The 25169-nt window shown below is 35.8% G+C and overlaps 1 protein-coding gene across 1 annotated transcript in view; it reads left to right on the top strand.

The window, feature by feature from the left end:
* Window positions 1-16160: 16160 nt before the first annotated feature.
* The window catches only part of LOC150108876 (uncharacterized protein CG3556-like), a 68537-nt gene continuing 59528 nt past the window's right edge, over window positions 16161-25169 (top strand). Inside the window, exon 1 of the mRNA XM_090404031.1 lies at window positions 16161-16252. Within this exon, the coding sequence (XP_090260157.1) occupies window positions 16180-16252 (73 nt within the window). The 5' untranslated portion in view covers window positions 16161-16179. The remainder of the gene's footprint in view (window positions 16253-25169) is intronic.

The following is a 25169-nucleotide window of genomic DNA, read 5'->3' as shown; positions in this document are numbered from 1 at the left end:
CATTTACAACCCTCCAAGCAAAAAATCTGGTCCTAACACCATTGTTAACCACACTCTTACTCAATCTCCATGGATGACCCCTCGTTATCTCCCTTCCTACACTGGTCTTAAAAAAGTTATCAGTATCAATCCTATAAAACCCTTTTAATAATTTATATGCCTCTATCATATCTCCTCGGCTGCGTCTATCAACTTGTTTTTGAAACCCACAGACCTTCAATGTATTCTCGTAGGAGACATCCCACAGGCTTGCAACAACGCTTCTGAACCTCTCCACCATTTCCACATCACCAAGAAATTCAGGTGAGGAGATCTGTGCACAATAGTCCAAACGAGGTCGTATTAATGCCTTATAAAATGGGACAACCACTTCCTTATCCCTGCTTATCAGTGTGTTCTTCGATAACCATGTAATCTGAAGTGAAATTTTGGCAACCTTTGCAATATGTCCTCGAAACTTAAGTTCTCTGTCCACAATAACTCCCAAGTCCCTGGCCTCATGAACTTCTTGCAGTTCAGTTCCATTAATATAGTAAACAGCATGTGGTCTCATCCTTCCGAAGTGCATCACCTTACACTTGATCACATTAAACTGGCAGCCGTTTAGTTTCGCCCAAACCGTCAGCCTATTTCAGTCATCCTGCAAGATATCCACATCATGTGAATTAACTATCGCTCTTCCCAGTTTTGCATCATCAGCAAACAAGTAGATATCTCCTTTCAAAGTATTCCCAATATCCTTGATGTATAGATTAAATAATAGAGGACCAAGCACTGAGCCCTGAGGCACACCACTAGTCACCTGCCTTCTACTGGAATCCTTCCCATCATAAACCACTCTTTGATATCTAGCCACCCTCTAATCCAAATCACTAGTCTGAGATCCATACTCATTTGCTCCAATTTATGCAACACAGTTCCATGCGGAATATCTTGTCAAATGCCTTTGCAAAGTCCAGCAAGATCACTGAAAAGGGATTTCCTTTATCCAACTCCAATGTTACTTCATTACAGAAAGTGAGCAAATTGCTAAGGCAAGATCTACCCTTCACAATATCATATTTCTCCTTATAAAGTATCATATTGCTGTCCACCCAGTCCTGAATTGTAATTTTTATCAATTTCTCCAGAACCTTAACCACCACTCCCGATATATGAAATGAGCAATGTAAAACTATAAATAGAATATTAGCTTCTCATCTTTATTATTTATTACATCATCTTTGGAAAGAAAGTGTTTTTTTTTAAAGCAGCAGATATAAAGGTTGCGAAGAACATACGTTTTTTTTTTTTTTTTGTATACATCGGTAGGAGGTCAGCATACGATTACATTGACATTCAAGTTAAGCTTTTTAATACATCCAAATGTGTTTTTTCCTACATATTTATGTGCATTCTACCCACTTTTTTAAAAAATATTTTAACCACTTTTCTTCGAAAATATCTGATCTCCGTAATGTTAGATATGATAGCACCGTTTAAAAAAAAAAACTTGATGCCACTGCACTAAAGAAATAGCACAAAGCACTCACGACTCGTCTCCTATGACTACAGTATAGTTCGTGAATCTAGTGAAAAATTCGGCACACCATTTTAACTTGATTATTTAAGATGCTCTAGTTGCATGTGCGCATCAAAAATATGTAAGCAGCTATTATTTTTGTGGCTCTAATCCAACAGATTTTTTTTTTTTTTTTTTTTTTTTGAAACTTGGAATCCTTAAATACAATTTGCGAGCCATTTCAATTTCTGCTTGCATCAGACTTACCGGAATGCAAAGGAATGCAGAAACAAAAGAATTGGCATTTACAATCCCTTAAAATTTGTTCTTCTAGATGGACCATTTTAATGGCAAAAAATAAGCATAAAAATTATTTATATTACAAATCCTAAAAGACCTCTGAGTTCAGATGTGATAATGATTGCTGTCATCATTATCATTTTGTTAAGACGATATCGTGAAACCCACGTCTTATAATTGTCTACAACCATTTCCTTGATTTTTAGCTGTTTATTTCGAGATGAGCTGTACTCGAAAAGCGTGTCTTTTTCTTATAAACTGTTTAAGCGAGATAATAGACTTCGATTTGCTTCATGAGTATTTACTAATTTCGTTCATAGCGGCAAAAGCTACATTTGTGACATTTTGTTCCTGTAGTAACAAAAGGAACATGCATTGTGCTTACAGAAGAAGCGATGTTTTCTCCACGTGACTCTTCTAAAACACTATTTATTATGAAAACTGTTATCCTGATAATGCTGACTAAACACGCCAACGAAATTTACTAATGGCTTGAATCCTCCCTCTAATTAATAATGGATTATCATTATACACCATGGATATTTATCAGTCTGATGAAACACACCCACAGAAGTTTATTACAAACTGTAAATTACAATTTACATGAAGATCATTTGCATTTATTGTTGTAGCGACATTTAAGCTGATTTCTTTAACCTTTTCTTAAGCAAATCATCTCGCTTAACTAACAAACTTCCTGTTATGATGATATATTATCTTTGACCACCAAGTAACCTTGGACGTGAAACTACTAAATAGTACTTTAATGAGGCTTAAATCCTTTAAGTAAATTTGAGTTGTTCTACAACGTTTGTTGGATTATTAATAGTATTTGCCTGTAATTACGTATTCATTCCTATAAAAACATATTACAAATAAAAAGTAGATATTAAAGATCCAACTTTATTTCAAAGCCGAACGGACGCTTGGGCAGCGATCGTGTTCTTTTATGTTGTGCAAGCAAAGGCAATTCCGATGCCGAGGATTATATTCTCGGAAGCTCTCTGATCTAACTTACGAAACTTTCCTAGTTTCTACAAACATTCCATTTTGAAATAATGTATCTTTAATATCCACTTTATCTATGTAATTAACATCGCCGAAATGAAGCCGTATGGCTCTTTCTTTAGTAATTACATATTTAATAAATTTAAATTTAAAAAACAAAACAGATTTACTCCTTCTGAAGTTCTGAATGAAAGATTTGTGCTATTCAATGTTTCTCGGGCATGAAAATAAACAAGAGATACGCCATGTCTGAACTTCTTATGAATGTGTTCCATGAGTCATTTGAACACACGCATCTGTCAGAATACACAGAGAGAGAGAGAGAGAATTTAAATTAATATTCAACGAATATACGCGTTATGAGTTTGTAATGCGTGTCAGCCTTGATCATATCTGGATGCGTAGAACATATTTAAATATTGTTTCCTACGAATTCAGGTATCATGTTATATACTACATACATACATACATCTTCAAGGCCCACCTTTCCTAATTGGGTTGTGGGGGCAACAGCTGCAAGAGGAACTTCCAATGGTCACGATCCTCTGCCACCAAGCTCAGGTGTTCTGGTGGGATTCCCAAACGTGTCCACCCAAGGTTTTGGATATAATCTATCCAGAGAGTCCTTGGCCTTCCACCCTCTGGCTTGGCAAAGAGGGTCTGCTGAGGGAGCCTCTCTTGTGGAGTTCTGACCAGGTGCCTGTACCAACGTAACTGTGATCTCTCAACACGGAGAAGCAGCGGTTGAGTATTGAGGGTTTCCTGAATTGCAGAGCTTCTGCCTCTGTCGAGTCTTGTCAGCCCCGCAACCCCTCGAAGGAACCTCATTTCAGCCGCTTGGATTCGTGTTCGCATTCTTTCGGTCATTACCCAACTCTCATAACCATAGGTGAGGATGGGGACAGACTGTATTGAAGGCAGCCAGCTTTGCCTTCTGGCTTAACTCCCATTTCAATACTACCGAACGGCCAAGCTCCTGCAATATTGAACTTGCTAAGCCAATTCGAGTATCTAGCTCTACGTCCCACTTTCCATCATTCGTGAATATGGACCGGAATTTAAACTTCTTCACCATTTGGACTACACTTACATGTAGAGTGCAGTGGGATGGTTGTCTTGAGACCACAAATGTTTCAGTTTTGGCCACACTGATCGTCATTCCGGCGTCTGCACAAACAGCTACAAACCTATCCAGGGTCCGCTGGAGGTCATCTGTGGAAGAGCTAAACAGAACTAGGTCATCTGCAAAAAGCAGACGTCCAATGCTACATCTTCCAATTCTGACACACTCACTGCCTCGGCTGTGCCTATCAATCCAGTCCATAAATATTATGAAAAGGAGGGGTGACAGAACACACCCTTGGCGGAGGCCAACGGAGACTGTGAAAGGTTCAGAATTTGTGCTGTTTACCCTGACACAAAACTCTGGGCATTCATACAGGGACTTGATGGCAGCTAATAGTTGGCCATCCGCTCCATACTCCTGTACTACTTGCCAAAGCTCATCCCGAGGAACCCGGTCATATGCCTTCTCCAAGTCCACAAAACATTTGTAGACATTCTTGGCATATTCCCAAGATTTCTCAAAGACTTGCCTTAAGGTGAAGATTTGGTCAGTTGTACTTCTACCAGGACGAAAGCCACATCGTTCTTCCTGGAACTTTAACTCAACTATGCTCCTGCACCGTCTTTCCAAGCACCTAGCATACACTTTCCCAGCAGGCTGAGCAAAGATGCCACGATAGTTACTGCAATCCTTCTGGTCTCCCTTCTTGAAGACTGGTATTATTATGCCTGTCTGCCATTGCTTTGGTGCTCGCCTAGATATCCAAGCAGCCTGTCACACTCGAGTCAGCCAGAGAACACCGTCTTGATTTAAGGATTTTAGCATTTCGGGCCGAATTTCATCATCGCCAGCAGCCTTGCCTGATTTTATCGATTTTATTGCTAAATGGACCTCTTCTGCTGTGAGACTAGTCATTGCCTCGATCTGCACCTCATGGATGTCCACAACTGCTGGGCCACCCGAGTTAAGATGGCTCTCAAAATATTCCCTGCACCTGTGGAAGATATCCTTCTCGGTTGTTAAAAGTGCACCATCAGAGGCCTTAATTGCCCTTGCTGTGCACGATTTCCTCCCTCGAAGGCGGCAGATAGTCTGCCAGAATACTTTGTTTGCATTTGCATAGGATGAGTAATCTTTCTCCAAAGGATTCCCAAGCCTTCTGCTTTGCTGTCTTTACTGCCTCAGCAGCAGCTTTTCGTGCCTCAGCATACCGCAAACGCATCTCAGGTGACCTGACCTTAAGCCATGTTAGGTAGGACTCCTTTTTTGCCTGGACAGTTTTTTGGACTTCTTGGTTCCACCAAAGTGTCCTTTTCTCACTGCCCGTTGCCACGCCGAGCCGCTTTCTGCCACAGCATGAGAGTGCAGAGGCAGTGACAGCTGTTCTGAACAGCTTCCACTCCTCCTCAACATCTGCAGTATGTTTGGGAATTTCTTTGAACCTGGAGGAAATGTCATCTGCAAAATTCTTCTTCACAGCCTCATTTTCCAATGCCTCCCATTTCACACGGTATAGCTGCTTAGGCTTACCATCGCTGATGGTAGCATCTGGTTTCTGAAGCCGTAGAGTGCACACAACAAGGTAGTGGTCAGTTAACAGTTCTGCCCCCTCTCCTCACACGAACGTCCAACACTGAGGAAAATAGGTCTGCTGAGACTATAAAGAAGTCAGTCATTTTATATATAACAGAAAATTAAAAATATAAGTTACTTTTTAAAGCCGTTTAAAAGCAGTATACGATTTGTTTTTAATCCCAACTTTTTAGAAATCGGCGTCAGCCGGTTTTCGACACTCACCCATCACCGAGGTTGTGCACTGCCAGGATTGTTAAATAAGAGACAGAATGCGCTGGTGTGTGTGTTCTGTGGTCAAATTTTACTGAGTTCCAGGATTTAAAAGGCCATTTTCTTCCTGGAGATTAGGCGCACACACACACAAAATAAAAATAAAGCAATTTAAAAGGAAATGCGATTTAAATATAAGAGAATATTTAATGAGTGATAAAATTTCGTTAGTAATTTCAATTTGCATCATTTGGAAAGCAGGAAAGACATACTTATAACATAAGAGAAAAGAATACAGAATTGGTTCATGTCTGTATACAGGAGTTAGTAAAGGGACTAGTCCTTTTGAGGAAATCAGCGGGGGAAGAAAATATTCGTCTATAATTCATAAGAGAAAATGCCATTTGAAACAAATTAAAAAAGAAGAGAACGAAAGAGGGAAACAGTCCATATATTGAGAACCCAGCTATGGATGGATTCCAAAAAGGACGAATATGAAAAGAAAATTAAGCTAAATAAAGGGCATCATATATATATATATATATATATATATATGTCCATAATCTGGAACTATTGACCAGAAGGGGAAAAGACTTTCAGTGAGACTCAATGACTATCGATTAGGTTACTCGCCCCAGAACAAATAATGGGTTTAGCCATGAATTCTTGTAAGATGCCTTGTTGGCAGTGGATAGCATACCTTACCTCCAACCAACATGATGTACGGTCTGAGTTCCATTGTGAGCATGGATGTCTGAACATCTTCAGATGCCAGATGATTTTCGTCACTGTGTATGAGGCCTAGTCATGAGGTCTGAGATCATTGGGAAAGTTTGTTATTTGAGATTTTGGTGGGAGATTTCCAGGTAATATGACCATCCACATTACTAAATGTGCAACACCAAACCCTTTCGTGGATGGGATTGTCTTCATCAGCATCCCATTCTTAATATACACTTCCAGTGTTTCAGGATAAGCATAACATCATTACTAAATTCCTATTGACAATTTTTCTCCAGATTAATATGTTGTTTGTCAGGACTCCAGTATTGTCAGATCTAATATTTCAATCTTCTAAGGCCCCTCTAACTACACTAATCCATCTAGCCCTTTGGATCTTTTCTGGCTATGAGACACCTGCTTGATGGGTGGAAAAAGAAAAAGCATGGGAGGACTCTCGCTAACTTTCCTCTCCCATTCTGTTCAAGTGACTATAACATCTTATATTAGATCTGCTCCCATATTCCTAAATTCTAAGAATGTCTAGCTCCTAATATCCCTTTTTCCTTTTTTTTTTGATATGCTTTTAATATGAATCTGCTATGATACCATCCATTCCTATCCCCCCCTCCTCATTCTTTTTATCATTATGGTCCCTGGTGTTTGATAAATTGTTTATTTCTAACTCAACCTGAGATCCACCATTCAAAATTGGTTTGAATACTGTCTTATAGATAATTATAGTATTTTGGTTAATTTCTCTCTTACTTCATATAAATTTATTCAGCTGATCCCTCTCCATCATAGTTTTGCTTATTCTGTTTTCTCTTTGCAGAAAACAGAATAAACAGAATAGAAAACTAAATAAAGTTTACTTAAATAATGGATGGAATTAACATAAAATGTCCCGGATGAAAGCAGGATCTTATCAACAGTCGAAATGAGATTTGAGATTCGGAAGTCGATACTTGCATCTTACCTCAACAGGTCTGACGTAAAAACTAGATAATTACTTTCATTTTTCTATTATTTTTTACAACTAAATTTTCTATTTTAAAAATCAAAGTCGAAATGAAAAGCAAATTTGACTTATTTAAACCTTAAACTAAGTATTCATTCTATCGTGAGCGAACGAATACAACTATTTCTTGTAAGCAAATGACATATAATCACTCGTAGACATTAAGCAATATTATGGTTTCAGAGAGAAACAATCGACATACTAAAACGTATTCTTAAAATTCTTCTTTAACTATTAAGATTGTAAATTAAATCCGATTCAGTGCATATATCACGAACATTTCATAGATAATTCTAGAAAGTCATTGGAATTTTTGTCGTCATGGATTTTTTTTTATTATTATTTTCTACGACGAATTTGTAAACGTGAAATTTTTCCATCGAGTCTTCATAAAAAATAAAAATAAATAGTAATAACCTTTGCTGATAATGCACTGAAATAAAATTGATTCCCTTAAAGATTATTCATTTGTCCTATTCATCCAAGTATAATGAAGCATCCAGAATTGCTTTGAGTTCTTTTTGCAATTTACCAAGCCCAAGGTACATCTGGATCTCATTAATCGACCATGTCTTTCTACTTTCCATTCTGCAGTTTTCCCAGTAGTACCCATTTAGGGAAGAAAAATCATCATGTACGTCACTGTTTCCATGACAACCTTGGTATGCAGGCACGAGCTTCCAACGGTAGCATGGTGTTCTGGGAATCCGAAGCATTTCCAATTTCGTAGATGGGCTTTGCCGTAAAGCCGAGCTAGATGAGAGGCTGTGATAGGCTCGAAAGGTGAAGACTTATCGATCGTCAACTGCCACAACCTCCAACCCATTGCCCTATCCTAGTTTATAAGGTGAGTTCCAGGTGAAACTGTAGAATTTCTGATGAGGGGAAATAGATAAGAATTTTGGAGAGGACTGCAAATAGACAAGCCTCCTAAATTAGAATAATTAGAGTATATCGAGCTATTGTTGCTTGGTGGTGTCTGATGCAAAATATCAGTCTTAGTGCTTTATTGGAAGTAATTTTTATATTGATCACTTCGAATTATTTCAAAACAACACAGGAATAAATGCATCGTGGAAAATACATGAGACTGAAAATGCGAAACATTCTAAAACAAATATGCTATTTACGACTTCACTAGAAATATAATAAGATTTATCCGAATGCAATGTCTATATTCATAATAAGCAGTCTTAGATGGAAAGAAATCTTATTTAAATTTTAAAACAGCAAAATATGTATGAGAGTGATTTAATAACAAAAGCACTGCGGATGTTCTAAGATGAATTTATTTTTTACATTTTTCTTATCACAAAAATTTATTTTTGTTTAAATTTTTAATAGGATGTAGAGTGCTGACATCAATGAGTAATGTCTCCAAATCTGCTTTTATTATTGCAAATCGATTATAATCTAATCAGTTTTTTAAAACTTGAATACTATGTTAAAACCCTTGTTCTCTCAAGGCATAATCAATATTTAGTGCATTATAGATTGCGTTACTCCACGTATTCAAATTCCATTTGAAAATCAATGAACTAAGCAAAAGGCTCACGAACTGTTCCTGTTAGAAAGATATGGTGGCGATGTAATATTCTGTTGCACACATTGCATTGCAAATATCTCTCCCCGTGAGTTATTTAATCTACTGATCGATATTCTGCAGTGAGCTATAACAACACTTCATCGCCATTGCAAGAAGAACTGGGATATAAAGTGAAGTGCTATATATTTGGAAATTTAAAGAAATTTGAATATATTAAAGAGATAAAAGCAGTATATTTTTTCACGAAACAAAATAGCATTATTTATTAATATATTATTACCTTTGACCAGCACGACACATACTAAATACAGTTGTTTTTGCTATTATATATAATTTAGGAATAATGGATTACTTCATCCACGATCCTCCATTTTTTATACCCCCTAAACATCCCCATCAACGTGACTATCTATAAGCTCTAGAGCGAACATTATCCATTTCAATGAGCTCCTTTATAGTTTGCGGTTAAGCACAACCATTAAAACACAGAATCGTTTTAATAATAACACGGTGTTACTGTTTGACTTCCAAAACTATTAGTTCAGTTTGGAGTAGTTAAACAGAAGAGAAAGACTACAAAATCGAAATTTAACGCATATACGTAGGATGTCCGAAGTATTTAATCATTAACTCACCCACTGTACTACTGCAAGATACATTTACAACATTTTGTGGAAAAATTAAGCGGATTAGATTTTCTTAGAAGACTTAGACATTTCTTATAAGTCATCATTGTCAGAAACTTGAGTAGTAGCAGTCATGAATTCAACTATCATTCACTCCTAAAAGTGAATACCATCTGCCTACCGATTTCCAAAAACTTGGTTAAAGATGAAAGAGTTCCGTCTTCAGTTGGGGAATAAAGGCATTAAAAGATTTATTTTTTAAATCAGAGATATAATTAAAAGCAATTAATTGCCCGTAACTATTGAGATAAACACAGTACGTAACGATAACAACTAATGAAGTTCGTTTGCCAATATCTTCCCTCTTGGCGATGTTTGTGTTGCTCCAAATGGAGAAAATGGTAGAAATGTGAGATGCTGGACCAAAGAACATTATTATTATTCTTTTTTAAATTTAAATACGATTCACGAGAATTTAAGAACAGACTTGCACTTAATTTTATTATTACATCACACCTCCACGGAGTCCAAAGACTCATCGGGGAGGGCATCTACTCTACAACTCTTCGGCTCACTACTCCACCAACTTTCATCATCTGACACCAAAGCCATCTACCGCCGACTACCACCACTAGTACTTTCACAGACAATCACAAACATCCATGCCCACAGCGGGATTCGAACCTTCAGCCCTTTGGCTGGAGAGCGGTTACGCTAACCACTCGACCTACCAGGCCGGCTGGTTGTAGGTATTTGTAGGTGACAAAGCTTGAAAATGCTTGCGGTTACGCGCAGAACAATATTGTTGTCGTTCTTCGGCGTTCTTTTCTTCAAAACATTACCACTCTGGAAGACTAACTGTGAAGCTTTTGAAGAAGAGTTGATAATTTTCTGGCAATATTAAAATAACAACAAAAACTACATTCATCTGCAGAAATGTGTCTAAAGAAAACAACAATTACTGGTTTATTGCTTAAAGAGTAATTCAGGTAGTTACATTTTTAAAGCGATGTCGAGAGAGCGGTGACTAATAATTTGATACAACAGCAGCAACTTCAAGCATTTTTTTAAATGGAACACAACAACTATGATTTCAGCACAAATAATGCCTTTACTCTTGAAGGGATGCATTTTCTGTGACACTCTTTGGATTATTGCCTCAGCTTTGCAACAGAATGACGGAGCTATGTTTTTTCATCATTCAAAAAATAAAATGCACAACATGGTCAGCTTCGATGAATGCCTGCGAGGCTTCAATCAATGCTACCTCCAGACGTAGCCGAGGAGAGGCGGAAAAGGCGATAAGAAACAAAACAGAAATTCAATGGCGCGCGTACTTTGTTATTTTCCATGATGTCTATCAGCGGAAGAAAGACATGGGTTCAATTCCAGTTACTACTACTTTTTTGGGGGGGGGGGAGGATTTTCAAGATAGCTGATATCTGATGCAAGCGACAGACTAAAAGATTTTTTTTTTTTTTGGTTTGTTGGAATTATCTCTGAAGGAACGAAATCTCAGTCGAGTATATGAGGAATGGTACGAAAGTAATGGCTCCTATTTGTTTTTTTTTCGACTTAGGCGAGGCTGAAAGTATTACACGTCCACTGAATGCAGAACCTCCATTCAGTGGACGTGTCTAGCTCCACCACAGCAAGTGGCGCTGCGATCTGTCATATGAGTGCAGCACACAAGTAGTTCAAAATGGCAGATGTTATTCATGCACGTACGAAGTAGTTCGTGGTGACACTCCTTACTGTGGAAGATGCGAGTCCGATGGAAATTCATCCCGTTGATGGAGCCAATACTGTTGACGTAAGTGCAGCTAGACACTGGATCAGGCACTTTAAGATTGATGATACCGAGGTCAGAGACAAGTTTAAAAGCTGTGGTCGGAGACAGCAGTGACAATAGACCACAAGCTTCGCAATGATGCACTGATCAATAAGAAGTAGCGCATCACAGCTTGCTCTGAAGGTAATCGGTATAGGTGATGACATTATTAATGAGCATGGCTACGGCAAAGTGGATTCCGAAAATGCTGAGCGAAGAACACAAAGCATCACGGTAATGCATCTGTAGTGAACATCTAAAGCACTACGAGAACGAGGGGGAGGCTTTCCTGTCACAAAATATGACTTCAAGATTACGATCCTAAAACGAAGAGAATCAATGGAATGACAAACTCAATTCACGGAGCAAGAAGATATCCAAATGGGAGCTTCTTGTGGGCAAGTTACAGCAACCTTGTTCTGAGAAAAAGTGAGTCTAGACATTTTGGAGATAAACATCGCAATCAGTTCTAAACAATACATGGTCCATTCAGAACAGTACGTGGAGATGTTGCAGAAATTGAAAAAAAGCAACGAAAATACGCATCTGTAACTTCAGCCCACAATAAGTATGAGTGAGATTCTTTCTCTATGACAATGCGCTGTCTCATAAGGGATGCAGTTTCATCATTTGGCTAAACTGCTCTTCCCCATCATGCCGCTCCTACCTATCTGCAATTGCGGACAAGAAACTGTAACAAACTGTTGATGAAGAGCTCCTACATTGGAGTAAAAACTTAAACAGAGTCTGAATGCAGCGTCCCACTCAACGATAGCAAAACTGAGTGAATAAAGAATGTGTTAAAAAAATGAGAGAATGCTCTCGAAAGATGGAGGATTAATACGCGTACATTCACGTTAAAATAAATTATGTTTCTGAAAAAATGGTTATATTATTTTGGTTAATTAGGATTAGATTCTTCTAGAATGTTTAATTGGTTCTGAAATGCAAAACCTGATGCAAACTCTGGACCTCCAAATATGACATCACCCTCACCACACAGTGCTCTTTACAGTTCCATAAACTTAATAAATCCTCTACGAGTTTATATTTTCCAAAGACGAATGATGCCGCACTCCGACGCATGTATTCTATGGTGATTTTTTTCTGAAATGCAGAGTTAAAAATCCAAGCTTCCTTGCATCAGCTGAAGAAATTGTGAAATCCAAAATTGATACCGCTTTAAAATACTATGATTTTGCTATTATTCGCTGTGATTTCAATTTTATAATGAGTTCATTTACAATAAATTTCTTTTGCACATAAAAAAGACACCGAACTGATTTCTTTCACTCCACGTCCTGTAAATCTGTTAAAACAACTGCGTTTACTGATCGACTTTTATTCACAGTCCAGCCTCAACCAACGTCTCGCTCTTACCACATTGTATGTGCATAACGTAAATCTGGTAGAATGTTGTTATACCACATTCATTACAATACAAGATTTTTATATTTAATTTATGAAGTGTAAACTGAGCCTTCTCGAGAAGATTGTCTGCATAAAGCGTCAAAATGAAAAAAAAAAAAAGTGCCAATTTAAAATGACAAAAACCTTTCTGTTAGTGTGGTATATGATGTGAATATTCGCACAATAACCGATTTTATATTATTTTATCGACTATTTTGGAAAAAACGTCATGAAATCGAAGCAGGATAGGTCATTTAACTTAAGATTTCATGGTTAGGTACATGGAGTTCTCTCTCTCTCTCTCACGCCCTCTTTTTTAATGACAAAAAATCACTTCAAAAATGCTGAGGAATCAAACCACTTATAAATTTTTAAATTGGTTTCATGCGATTTGAAGATCGCGTTGGAAAACTGGCGATTATTAACCCGCTAGATAAAATATGCTAAAGTCACTACAGTCGCTATGTTCCTCCATCTAATTCATCGAGGGTTATTTATCGCTTTGCATATTTCGGGATTTTTGTCTATTCTCTCGTTATTCTTCATTTCCAATGTCACCTTGACATATGAATCACAATTTCCTCATCGCTTCTTGTGCGATGACTAGAGTTTGGGTTAGCACATCAATCAGTAATTTCATCGTAGTCTACAAAGAAGACTACAACAAACCGAAACTATACTCCATCCAAAAATCCAGTACATTTTCATCGAAACAGTAGCATTGAATGCTATTGTTTCTAACTTTTTTTTACAAGCAGTGACCCGGATAATGTCCCGATTTTAAAGCGGAATTAGCTCTAATATTGTTTGGTAAGAACATGGCTTTTTTCATCTCGATTCCATCAAAGGATATGTTATATAGTTATCTCCAGTTTTCATGAGCACAGAGGCTTGTAGGGGATAGAAAAATATCATCAAGAAACAATGACAAAATTTCATTTCGCATATGCATTCAGTCGTCTTGAGAATATACAAAGATTACATGTTAACAGCTAATAAATATTGTGAAATTAGCTAGCAACCACTTTACCCAATGTCCAAATATGCATGTTGATATTAGCCTGCCTCAAATTTATAATTTAATTGCATTAACTTTACTGTGTTTATAGTGTTTCAAATTAAACAGATTCATCCAATATATGTGCAGGAGTAATTCTGAAAGCACTAGAATTAAAATAAAATAAAATAATAATAAAAATTGAAATTCGATATGAGAAGATGAGAAATAAAAGAAAGGAATCGAACTGATAATACAGATATGGAGATGATTAATTAAAAAGGAAGAGTACTAATAAAACCAGAAAGTTTTAAGACACCAAATCTAGTTTGACTCAAAAATGGATAAGTTATGTTCAGAACCAAAAATTTTTGATTCCTTTGGAAAACTTGACCAATTTGTGCACGTTGGACGACAGAAGAACTTTTGCATCAGAAGTATGATTAGTTTATTTCTTTTCCCTTTCTTTCTTCGATTTTTTTTACTCGATAACGAATTAATAAAGAATATTTTGTGGCAATATCTTATCGTTTGCAGATTTTCATGAATAATTTTTTGCGAAACGTTTCACAATCCTTTGTGAAAATATTTTTTCACAAATATAAAAATTACATAAAAAAAATCTAGGATTGTGATATAAAATATCACAATCCTAGAAAAGGAGCAAGCAAAAAAAAAAATAAACAGAAGTGGTCCGACCGTTGTACTGAGTTTTAAAAGAAAAAAATATATAATTTTCTTTTTTTGAATTTGAGGAACGAGGAAATGTATTAATTCTGCAATCATCAAGTATCGCCAGACTTGGAAATGTTAATTAATTAATTTTTAACGAAGTTAAGGAACAGAACATTCTGTGATTATTTTTAGTAATGAATAAGACTAGAAATACACAGACTAGATATTAGATTAGACTAATTGTCATTGCGCAGGGATGGTGGTAGCTTCTATATGGTAAATCAGGAGAAGAATGATGTACAGGTTCGATTGGTCACCAACATTCCTAGGCTTTCAGCCGGTTCTCGAGTTAGTCTAACTCAAGTAAGTAGACTATCTAGGAACAGACTGTGGTTTTTCACTATGAAACTGAGAAAAAAAAAATCGATAGTAGAAACTTGCCAATTCCACACAGTAATTTCAGTTAAATTTAGTAACAAGAGATGGCATCAGTTGTCTGCCATATTCTCGTCACTGTCTCGTGTTCTATAGAAACAGTAAAAAATTCACTCGATACTGACGAGTGAATTTGTATGGGTCGAATATTTTGAGACAGGCTGCTAATTGATCTTCAAAGTTAGATATAAAAATTTCGTTCAATCCCTTTGTAGGAAAAAAAGCGTAGTGTTAGAAGATATTTTAACACAATAGCAGTATTATATCTATACCATGGAAGACACGAAAATCCCTAAGAAAATGTTACAATACCACCTACAAAGTCAAGGTGATGGATGGAGTTCTATCAAAAGGAGACGAGAACGGAGAGAAGAAATTCTAGTTGATTTCTGACACAAAATCCAAAAAATAAATTAAGTTTTTATTTAAAATAATTCAGGCCCTAAAACAGACTCAACGAAGATCAGATAGTTGTAACATTATTTAATTCTAGCTAATAATGATGCAATTATTTGTTGGTAATCGTCAACAGTTTGATGGCAGTCAGTAATGCCGATAACGCAGCAAATTCTTCACATAGAATAAACTTAAACTTATAATGGTGAAACTTCCTATTACCATTATCATTGACGAGCTTGAGACTTACAGATTTATAAAATTGCCAATTTAAAGTTGTTTAAACCATAGAAATACATCTGTAGTGAACATAGTTTTTCACGTTTGATTTATCGCATATTATCCGGAGAGTTTATATGTTGGTGCCAAATAAACAGGGATAATGTCAGAGATAATGTTTTTGTTTTATGTTAGCTAGACAAATTATGGACATTTTCCGAACTTTTGACGTTTCCTAAAACAGGATGGAGTGATGTGAAACTTTGAGTAATGTGAAACATTGAGTAATGTGAAAGATTAAATTAATGAATATTAATTAGTTGCTTGAATAGTTTCAGGTAATTGAGTCCTATTCTTAGTTGTCAGCACCATCCAATAGTACAGTAAAAAGTAGCTACATCCCCCACACAAAGTGGGAACATCAATACTTCATTAATAATTTTTGGTAGTTAAGAATTAATGATATCACTCCATAGTTTGCTATCACTAGTTAAATCGTCTGCTTAAGAAAATAGCATTTTTCCATCTTTTGTTTACATTAATAGGTGGCGCTAGTAATAAAAGCTAAGTTATAAATATGTCGTTCAAGAGCGAGGTGTGTTTTCTTGATTTTTTTTGTTAATTTCCCCCCCTACTATTCAAGATGAATAATTGTGTTTGTTTCACCCTTTACGTTGTGTTATTAGAAGTTTATGTGTGTGGTGAAGGTATAACAGGTATGTTGTAAAAGTATCAAACTCGCTACTACGTTTTCTGTTCAGCAAATTACTTTCGCTTCTACTAATACTAGGCTTGCGGAAAGCTTAATATAATTGATTTGTATTCTTTATTTTCTTAGGGGACGTATTTTTGGTCCCATGTTTATCATAGACTTAGTAATTAGTTGCAATTCGATTTTTAAAGAAATGTTCAAAAAACTTTTGAGAATAAAGAAGCAGATAACAGCAGTGTTTATTAAATATATCAAATGGAAACTAAATTGTGCAAAGTTATACCGCTTAGAGTCTAAGCCTTAGACCATTAGTTATAGGGACTGCTATATGATTACTGAAAGTACAGGAGTCTCGCTGAAAACCAATAGCCTCGAATGAAATTTGATAATGAGACATTAGAAAAATCTGACCTATTTGCAAATGGTTGCTTTCCTTCACTATGAAGAAAATTTTCATGGCATTCTTTAGTTGAAATCCATGTCGAGTGACGTTGTGTGTGTGTGGATAAGGAAAATGCTTCATGAGGAATAATTACACGCAGACTTAATTTTAACAGCCGCTATTTTGAAGTTTATCAGATTGCACATAACTACTGTCACTGCGCAGTGATACATTGTTATGCTATTATAATTAGCATAATCTCATAGGTTAATGTTTATATACTGCACAGTGAATAATACTAAGCTGTCAACTTAGTATTAGGGTTCTTAAGTAGTGACAAATAGTTATTACTATATGCTGCAATGTCTATAGCTAAGTTTTACCTCCACGTAAAATGTTATCGCACGACATTTTACGATTTTGCCGTGTTTGTCGTTCGCGCCAATGGTTGACGGACATGTTTTTCTATCTTTCTCAAGGAAGCTGTTCATTTCCTGTAAAATTGAAAGGGTATAAACGTCATTATTAACAACAAAAACCCTATTTATTAAAAATCAGATGACAGCCGAAGACCGCTACACCGCTTGCGCCTACATATTTAGATAATGTTAAATTTTTAAACATAATATTTAAACACTATGTTATAATATTCTTTAAGTGTGGATGTTGGCATATATAAAAAGAGCATTAGATAATAGTCGTAAAAGTAATTTCTCTTGAAGAGGGAAATATTGTTTATAAGATGGAGATACCACTAACTCGAAGAAATAGCCTGCTTGGTTGGCCGAGTGGATAGCATACCCGCTCTTAAACCAAGTCGTGGATTCGAATCCAACGTTGGGTATGGATGTTTGTAAAAGCCTGTTCTGCACGATCTTGTATAGCTCCTTTGGCTTTTTTTTAAATACCAGTTCAGTAGGCTCTGCACGAATTCGTCATACCTTTCATTTGTGTGAAAGCCTACGCGAAATGTCTGAGGTTGCCATTCTTGACTTTTAGATGCGTCTAAAAATACGCAAGCACCAATTAGTTTTATCTGTCTGTATCCAAGTTAATCACTGTGTATTACATTAAATCTACTTTGTTCAAGTCTGGTATTTCAGATCCGCGACCGCACAGTTCAGTTCCTTGGTTTCAGTCTTAAAATGGTTATTGGCGAAAAGATTCGAACTCTGAAATTTGTCATTTCAATCATCTTTTGCATTAACTAAATCAGGTAGAACAAAATGTCTGGAATACATAAATGAATCAACGTTTCATAAACACGCTTCCACTTATAAAATACTTCTTGACAGAAGTGCCACCATTCCATATAATCTTTGAACATCTCAAATTTGGCACAGGCACCGTGGTAGTTCATGCGAAACTGACGGAAATAACGGCAAAATTAACTACAGTTTCAAACTATGTATGTGAAAGTTAAGAACCTGATACATACTCAACAAACGCCAATTACTACCCTTACAACTTGACATTTTCTTTCTTGAACCAGTCTTACGCTGAAGATCTATTTTGTTATAATTTTATTCCACCCTCACAGAAAATTCTTTTGTCTTAACAGAATTTAATGAAAGCTGGATTTTAGATTGACTTTAAATGTTGTATAGTGGTTTCATTTGGGCCACTTTAATAGCAAAATGAAATATTACCATTAAGTTATAAATACCAAAAACACTTCTAGGTTCATTTTTGTGTTATTAGTTTTACTACACAACAAGGCTATTAAATACCCTTTATCCTACAATAATTTCTTCGTTAATATATCATTACACTATTTTAGCACACTTATTATGTACGCAAGCGCAACTTCTTATAACAACCAGCTTTGTCTTGATACATTAAACAAATATGTCAGGACTAGTCTTGCTAATTGCGTAAAACGTTAACATTCAGTAAAGACTTTCGGGCTAACGTAATAGCTCACCGGATCCCTGCCTCCAAAGTAATGGATGAATAATGGAGCAAGAGGATTTATCCTGGGGATAAATTATCTTAGGGTGCCTGTCGCCAATGTACCTACATATTCATTTCAAAGCCATGAATAAACCAAACTTGATGAAACGTCACTTCACATTATAAACACTGAAGAAACCACCTTATAAACTTAAAATATTAAATACTTTCATTATAAAGACCTTATGTAAACATAAGGTTATTATTGAAGTATAATAAAGTTGCAACTACTAAAAGCATTTAACAAAGTACTTCAGCTCTTGAATAGTAGCATCTCTCCATCCAAGCTGCAATAGCACAGTAACGAAAGAAATTCACCGAAAAACCCATTCCAGCGGACAAAGATAACATTTCTGGTTAATCAAAAAGACCTGCCGTCGTAAGCTGTTCTAAACATTATTCCTTTGCCTAACCAATCAGCATTTATCCTTTTGGAGGTAGAACGTTCAAATAACCAATTTTTGCAAATATTAAAATGACGAACCAACCAATATCATCCTGACAGCGGAAGGGAGGATGTCATCTAATGATACCGGTACCAGTTTAGCCATCTGCAAAGGCACTGCTGTAGTTCACAACCAAGAAATACCTCTCATAGTATTTTTAAAAAACGATTAATATATGTAAGGGAAACTAGAATTTAAAATCACCTCTATATACTTTGCTCATTGTAATATTGAGTATTCAAGGAATGTAAAAGTCTCGTTACAATATTCAAAGTGTTCCTGTGTTACATAATTTGAATGTTGTAGCTAGTCTTACATTCTCCCTGAATATGTTCATGAACAGTACGCGGGATGAATTTATATTAAATTTAATTACCTTTCTTACATATATAAACTTAAAAATTATATATAAATTTACATATAAACTTAAAAATAAAAAACGTGTACCACACGCGTTTCTATAAAACATCAAATAATAAATACTTAATTTAAATAATCATGTAAGAAATATGAGGCCGCAGTACCATTACCTCATAAGTTACAATGGTTTGTCGATGTCTGGCCTTTTCACCTGATTTCTTTTCTTTTTTTTTTTTTTGGGGGGGGGGGGTTAACTAGACTTGATTGCAGCCATTTGGTAACAGAATATACTGCGGATATTAGGACTGGATGACAAAAGCGAAGATGCAACAGGATCCATCTCCATGAATTTCACAAAATATACTATCTTACTATTTCCCTTTTTTTTTTTTTTGTGAATGTACAGAATTAGTTATACATCTTTAAAATGTTTAATATCGAAATTATTAATGAGGATTTGTCCGTGACCTTGTAATTTATACGTAAAATCAGGCAATGACCTCATTCACATGTGCTGTTTTATTACACAAAGAATAATGCTTTAGCTTCGGCTTGCTAACAACCCTAACTTAATCATGAAGGTAAATCAGTTATACGAATAGCTTAATCATTTAATGCAAAATTAGCTACCTGAGGATCGCAGATTCCAGTATCATATCTCAAAAAGTACGCATACATTTTCATTTCGTTGTCCAGAAATTATGTTCAGGCTTATACAGTTACACAAATATTGCACCTGAGCACATTTCAAAGTTATGTGCACAACATTTCACTAAACCAGTCTGTGTATAAAATTTTGATATTACCATGAAATGGTTTGTTTCACTACTAATAGAGCAATTTTCTGATTGCAAAATTCAGATCCGATCTGGATTTACATCTGAAACAAGCGTTTCTCAGAAAAATCAAATTAACTTACCTGGGTTATGTTTAACCATAAAGGCTTCAAAACATTACCGATTTTACAAATTTTAGGTTATCAACAATTCAGTTATTTTGATGCATGTTCTTACAAGATTAAGATTTAGCACAGATTTTCTTTAAATGAGAGACTAAAACGAAGGGCAGTGTATACTCGGCAAGAAATGCATAAATGCCTTTAATTTCTACAGGTCAATACTAACTTCGGTCTATCATAAACCTACCTGAATTTTAAGTCTAGGAATCACTGAGGAATAAGTTCTGATATCAGCCGATCAAAGCGTGTAAAACTGAAGTTTTTTTTTTTTTTTTTTGTACTAAATACTGTAAATCGAGATTTTCAATATGGTCTGAAGATTGAGTGGGCTTAACCTTGAGTTTTCTGACTACTCGCACTGTCATTCATTTTTACAGAAGGCTGATAACTTATTTCATTTGAAATGCATAGAGAAAACTCCAACCTTTAATATGATCGAAAACGCCGACTCGCCTTAGTTCGTAAAGCACGTGACCGACATCGGGCGTGTTGTTACTCATGTGCCCCTTTCGTGAAGGTCATGCGATTTAAGTAAAGGTACGCATTCTGGAACTGAATCAGATAGTAGTACGTTATTCTTAAGTTGTAAACGTGTTCTGTAGAAACATTAAATCCTTTTTGAGAGTTCTTGATGAAAAACAAGAGCCTTATCCTTAACTTGCTGATCTGTTATATTAACCGACAATTTCTAATGATAATACAAAAATGCTGGAAAGTGGGCATTTTCAGTTTAATATTTCAGCGAAACACATCAAACCTTTCAAGTAAATTTCTATTAATATTAAATGTGATTGCATTAAAGGTGCGTGTACTACAAGATCTATGATCTCTCTCCCCCACGTCCACACATTTAAGGATCGCTTGACTACATAGTGTATTAGACTCCACCTGAATTAACAATCGTCAACCTTTACATAAAATCTGAGACCTTGTTTAGAAAGTTGACAAAACAATCTTAATGTTGTTGAAAATTTGAAAATATTAGCCACAAAGTAACGTTTTAACAAGGTGACGAAAACCCGGTATTCAATTCGATCTGTAAATTATTTTCTGGACTAATATTTTAACCTAATTTACAAGAGAAAATTAATATATTGTTGAAACATTCTAATACCGTCCTGTACTTACGGTTTACTTTCTTTCAGTACATTTATGATGTTGTGGTAGCTTTCCTTTCAACTTGCAATCTGAATAATTCCATCTTCCAGTGGCGTTACAGCTCTCCCCCCCCCCCCAAAAAAAAATCCATGGCGTGTAAGATATTCTGTTTACTTAGGATAATCTTCAACAGCTTTTAAAACGTCTTCACCGATCATATTGCTGCATCATTGAGATATCTTGCACATTGAGTTACTAGTGCTCGAGGTTAATCGTTGTTGTAGGCAAGTCTTGTTAAACAGTCAATTGTGGAACCCGGTGGATCGTGAACTGTTCTGATTGGATAGTCACTCATTCCATGGGGAAAATAATATAACGGTAATTTTCTGTTATATCTATTGCTGTATTTCTTTTTTCAAACATACACCAAAGGAATAAACACTAAAATAACTACATGGCGAGCCATGTAGTTATTTGAGTGTTTATTCACGTAGTTATTTGCTTCACGATGTGTCAGCACTTTTCGTTTCACATGCTTTCCTTAGCCATCGTCTAGTATCTTTGGTCTGAAATTGAGACGTTTATCCCCTTAATTCATTACCTGCAGAACATTCACCATAATTAAAATCGATCATGAGTTTATGATAAAGGATAATGCAGCTACAACCGTACCATTGAATAACGCGTGTGTGAGAGAGACAGGGATACACCCATCCGTCCAATCGGCGTTGACGACTAGATTATGATCTGACGCAGATTATAGCTTTTCTGTTACACAGAGTACCATGACAGGGAGTTTGGTCATTTTTTTTTTTTTTAAATTCTTTAAGCATAAAGCATCATGCAAATACTTAAGTCATAAGTGGAAGTTATTTCGGATTGGTTAGGATGTTATAAAAACTAACAAAATGCAATATTTCGGGTACAAAAATCACGTTTCTTTCATAAGCATTGTTACGTTATAGGCAATGTTGCTATAATTCCGATTGTAAATTTTCTCATTTACAAACGGAATGTGCTCATTTCATCAGCCAGCATAGCACTACCACCAATGTTTCTTTAGCCCAGAGGTTCCCAACCTGTTTTTAACCACTGGAATTTCCTAGAGACTTATTCTTACGACACCCACCTGTTTCTTAAGATATTATCAAAGAAGAATCGTGATCGTTAACTGTTTTTTCAAAATTAATTTTATAACACAATATTATATTAATTATTAAAATTTTAGACAACGAACCGCAACTTTTATTTGATTATAACAATTGTTTTTAATAACCCTCGTAGTTTAAATGTGGAATGTGCGTAGTGCTTAAGTTATTAATTCGCGAAATGGATAAACATACTCTTCAACACATAACAACCTTTCCTCTTCTTGCTTTTAATAATTAAAAGCAATAAGAGGGAAGTACCGCCCAGAACAAGTAACGGAAAATTGCAGCAATCATATCCGTCTTTAAATATTGGAAACTTGGTTTGGCAATATATATACAAGAACTGTTCAATGATAAGACATGTTATTTGTAAACTTAATTTCTTAATAAGCTCATCCTGCAGGTTGAAATTAATTTTACGAAGCGATATGTTACACTAATCTTTTCACAGGGTTCAGATATATCTATTTTCGATATTTAGAAAAAATCTCGTGGCACTTGAATATCAACATGGCGGCATACTAATTGCAACCACTGCTTTAGCCCGTTAAAAGTTTGCAGTTAATTTTGTCTCCACAATTATTTTAGTCAGAATAATTGTGGAAATAATTAAGTCAAAAATCGGGAAGCTAGAAGATTCTTTGACTGAGAATCTGCGGTGTTTCCATCTTTGATTAGTACTTTGAATCCCAATGCTATACAATCACTTATTCTTATTAATGTTTTCTGTATCGTAGCATGAAGCGATTTGCTGACCCAGTAGATAAACTTTAGAATCTTAGTTTGGCCTCGCTCAAAGAATCCGACCTATCATTGAATTGAATTCTGAAACCCCATCCATGAATTGCTATCCAAATTGAGAATGTTTTTTTAAACAAGCCTTTCAAGTCAGTGAGGTATATAAACTCGTTCCGAGTAGAGATTTACAAACATTTACATGCGATTCATCTGTAGTGGTAGTTGTGATTGGTCAGAATTACGGCCGAAACAACCGAGGCCAGTGGAAATCAGAAATGTCAAAATTCCAAGTGTTCTTCGGGACAGTTTGTCTGGTTTGAGGAATGAAAAACCGAGTTCCTGGGAGAAATAGAACCTCCCCACTCCCTCTGAGACCGATGGGGGAAAAAAAAAAGCTCTTCGCGTCCTAAACGGGATTTGAGCCAAGGTTCGATCTTGTGATCAGCAAGCAGCGACTTTTACAATCTAAGTCCTGACTAGACCGGCGAGGATGTTTTTGGTTTATTTTTGTACAGTCGCTCAGTAAAGAATCTAATCAATTGCAGATAGAATCGCGTAGTTCTCCCAAATGCTGTTCAAGTTGCAGCACGACAACAGCGGATTAGCACCAAACCACGTGTTTCAAACTCTTCTTTCTGGAACGGGAACAAGTCGCATTGATTTCTGTAAACTGGCTCCATTTTTGATTGTAAATGTTGTGCGAGGTTTAGTCATACGTATTTCAGTTAGTGATTGTTTAAAGGGAAGCTTCATAGCAATACAGTATGTTGATGCTATTATCAATGTTTGCACAACAGTATCCTTCTGGCAGAACTGATTTTGAAAATAAGGATACTTAAAGATATAACATTAAGGTTTTGGTCTGGATGGACATCACGTTATAAAAATACCCATCTGTTACGCCGTTCGTCATTCCATTGGTGTTTTTACTTTGTTAATCAATATGCATTTGCTGCTAGTTAGTGCGCTTCGACGATTCGAGTTTGCAGGTATTGGGATAGAACGTACGTCTCCGGTTTTTGTTGTTCATTGGATTATCTAGTGTAGCGTTTCTTACCCCGTGATCCTCAACTGTATAGGATATTAATTTATCTTATCTTAGCAAATTAAAGTATTTGTGTAAAAAAAAAAAAAAAAAAAAAAAACATCGAAAGTTGAAATTAAGTCTCCTACAACTTTTTGTGAAAAGGTTTTGTTATCTTAAAAATAAAAAACCACAAATCTAGAGTCTGACCTCTGAATTGAGTTGTCATAAATAAAACCAAATATCGAATAATTAATTAATCGCTGAAATGTAAAATCCGCTTTCCTTAAAATTCGGATTTTTTCCGCTCGTGAATTAAAATATTTTGTGATTTGTTTTTGTGTATTAAGTTCAGATCGTCGAAATTGCTTACATATGGCTTTCAACGGTTATTCACTGGAGAAATGGGGGGAGGTTCAGAAAGCTGCTGATCTAATAAGATTCAAGTGTGTAGACGATTTTTGAAATTAACGCTAACATGAATTCTTCATTATTTCTCCACTCCCCGTGAGTCATCAGTTCTGTGTCGCCGAGAAGACGCCTTTTGGTATATTGAACTGTATGATTTATTATCGTTATGCGAACTACTTATCGTGCAACTAAGTCATGTAGTTTGCTCCATTTGTCATAATGAATTTTATGCGTACACAATTTTAGCTAGGAATTTTTATGCTATCTGAACTTTTCCTAATGTTATACTGTCAGTAGTCGCACAATTTTTGGCATTACTATTGTGAATTTGTCAACAGCGCAAATATCGTCAGTAAAATGTCTTATTTACAATGCCGTTTTTTTAATTTTTTTTATTTCA

The sequence above is a fragment of the Typopeltis vanoorti genome, chromosome 2, assembly GCF_054136105.1.
Source record: "Typopeltis vanoorti isolate ZY-2024b chromosome 2, IOZ_Tvanoo_1.0, whole genome shotgun sequence".
NCBI classification, from domain to species: Eukaryota; Metazoa; Arthropoda; class Arachnida; order Uropygi; family Thelyphonidae; genus Typopeltis; species Typopeltis vanoorti.
This window is presented reverse-complemented; position numbering and strand designations above follow the sequence as displayed.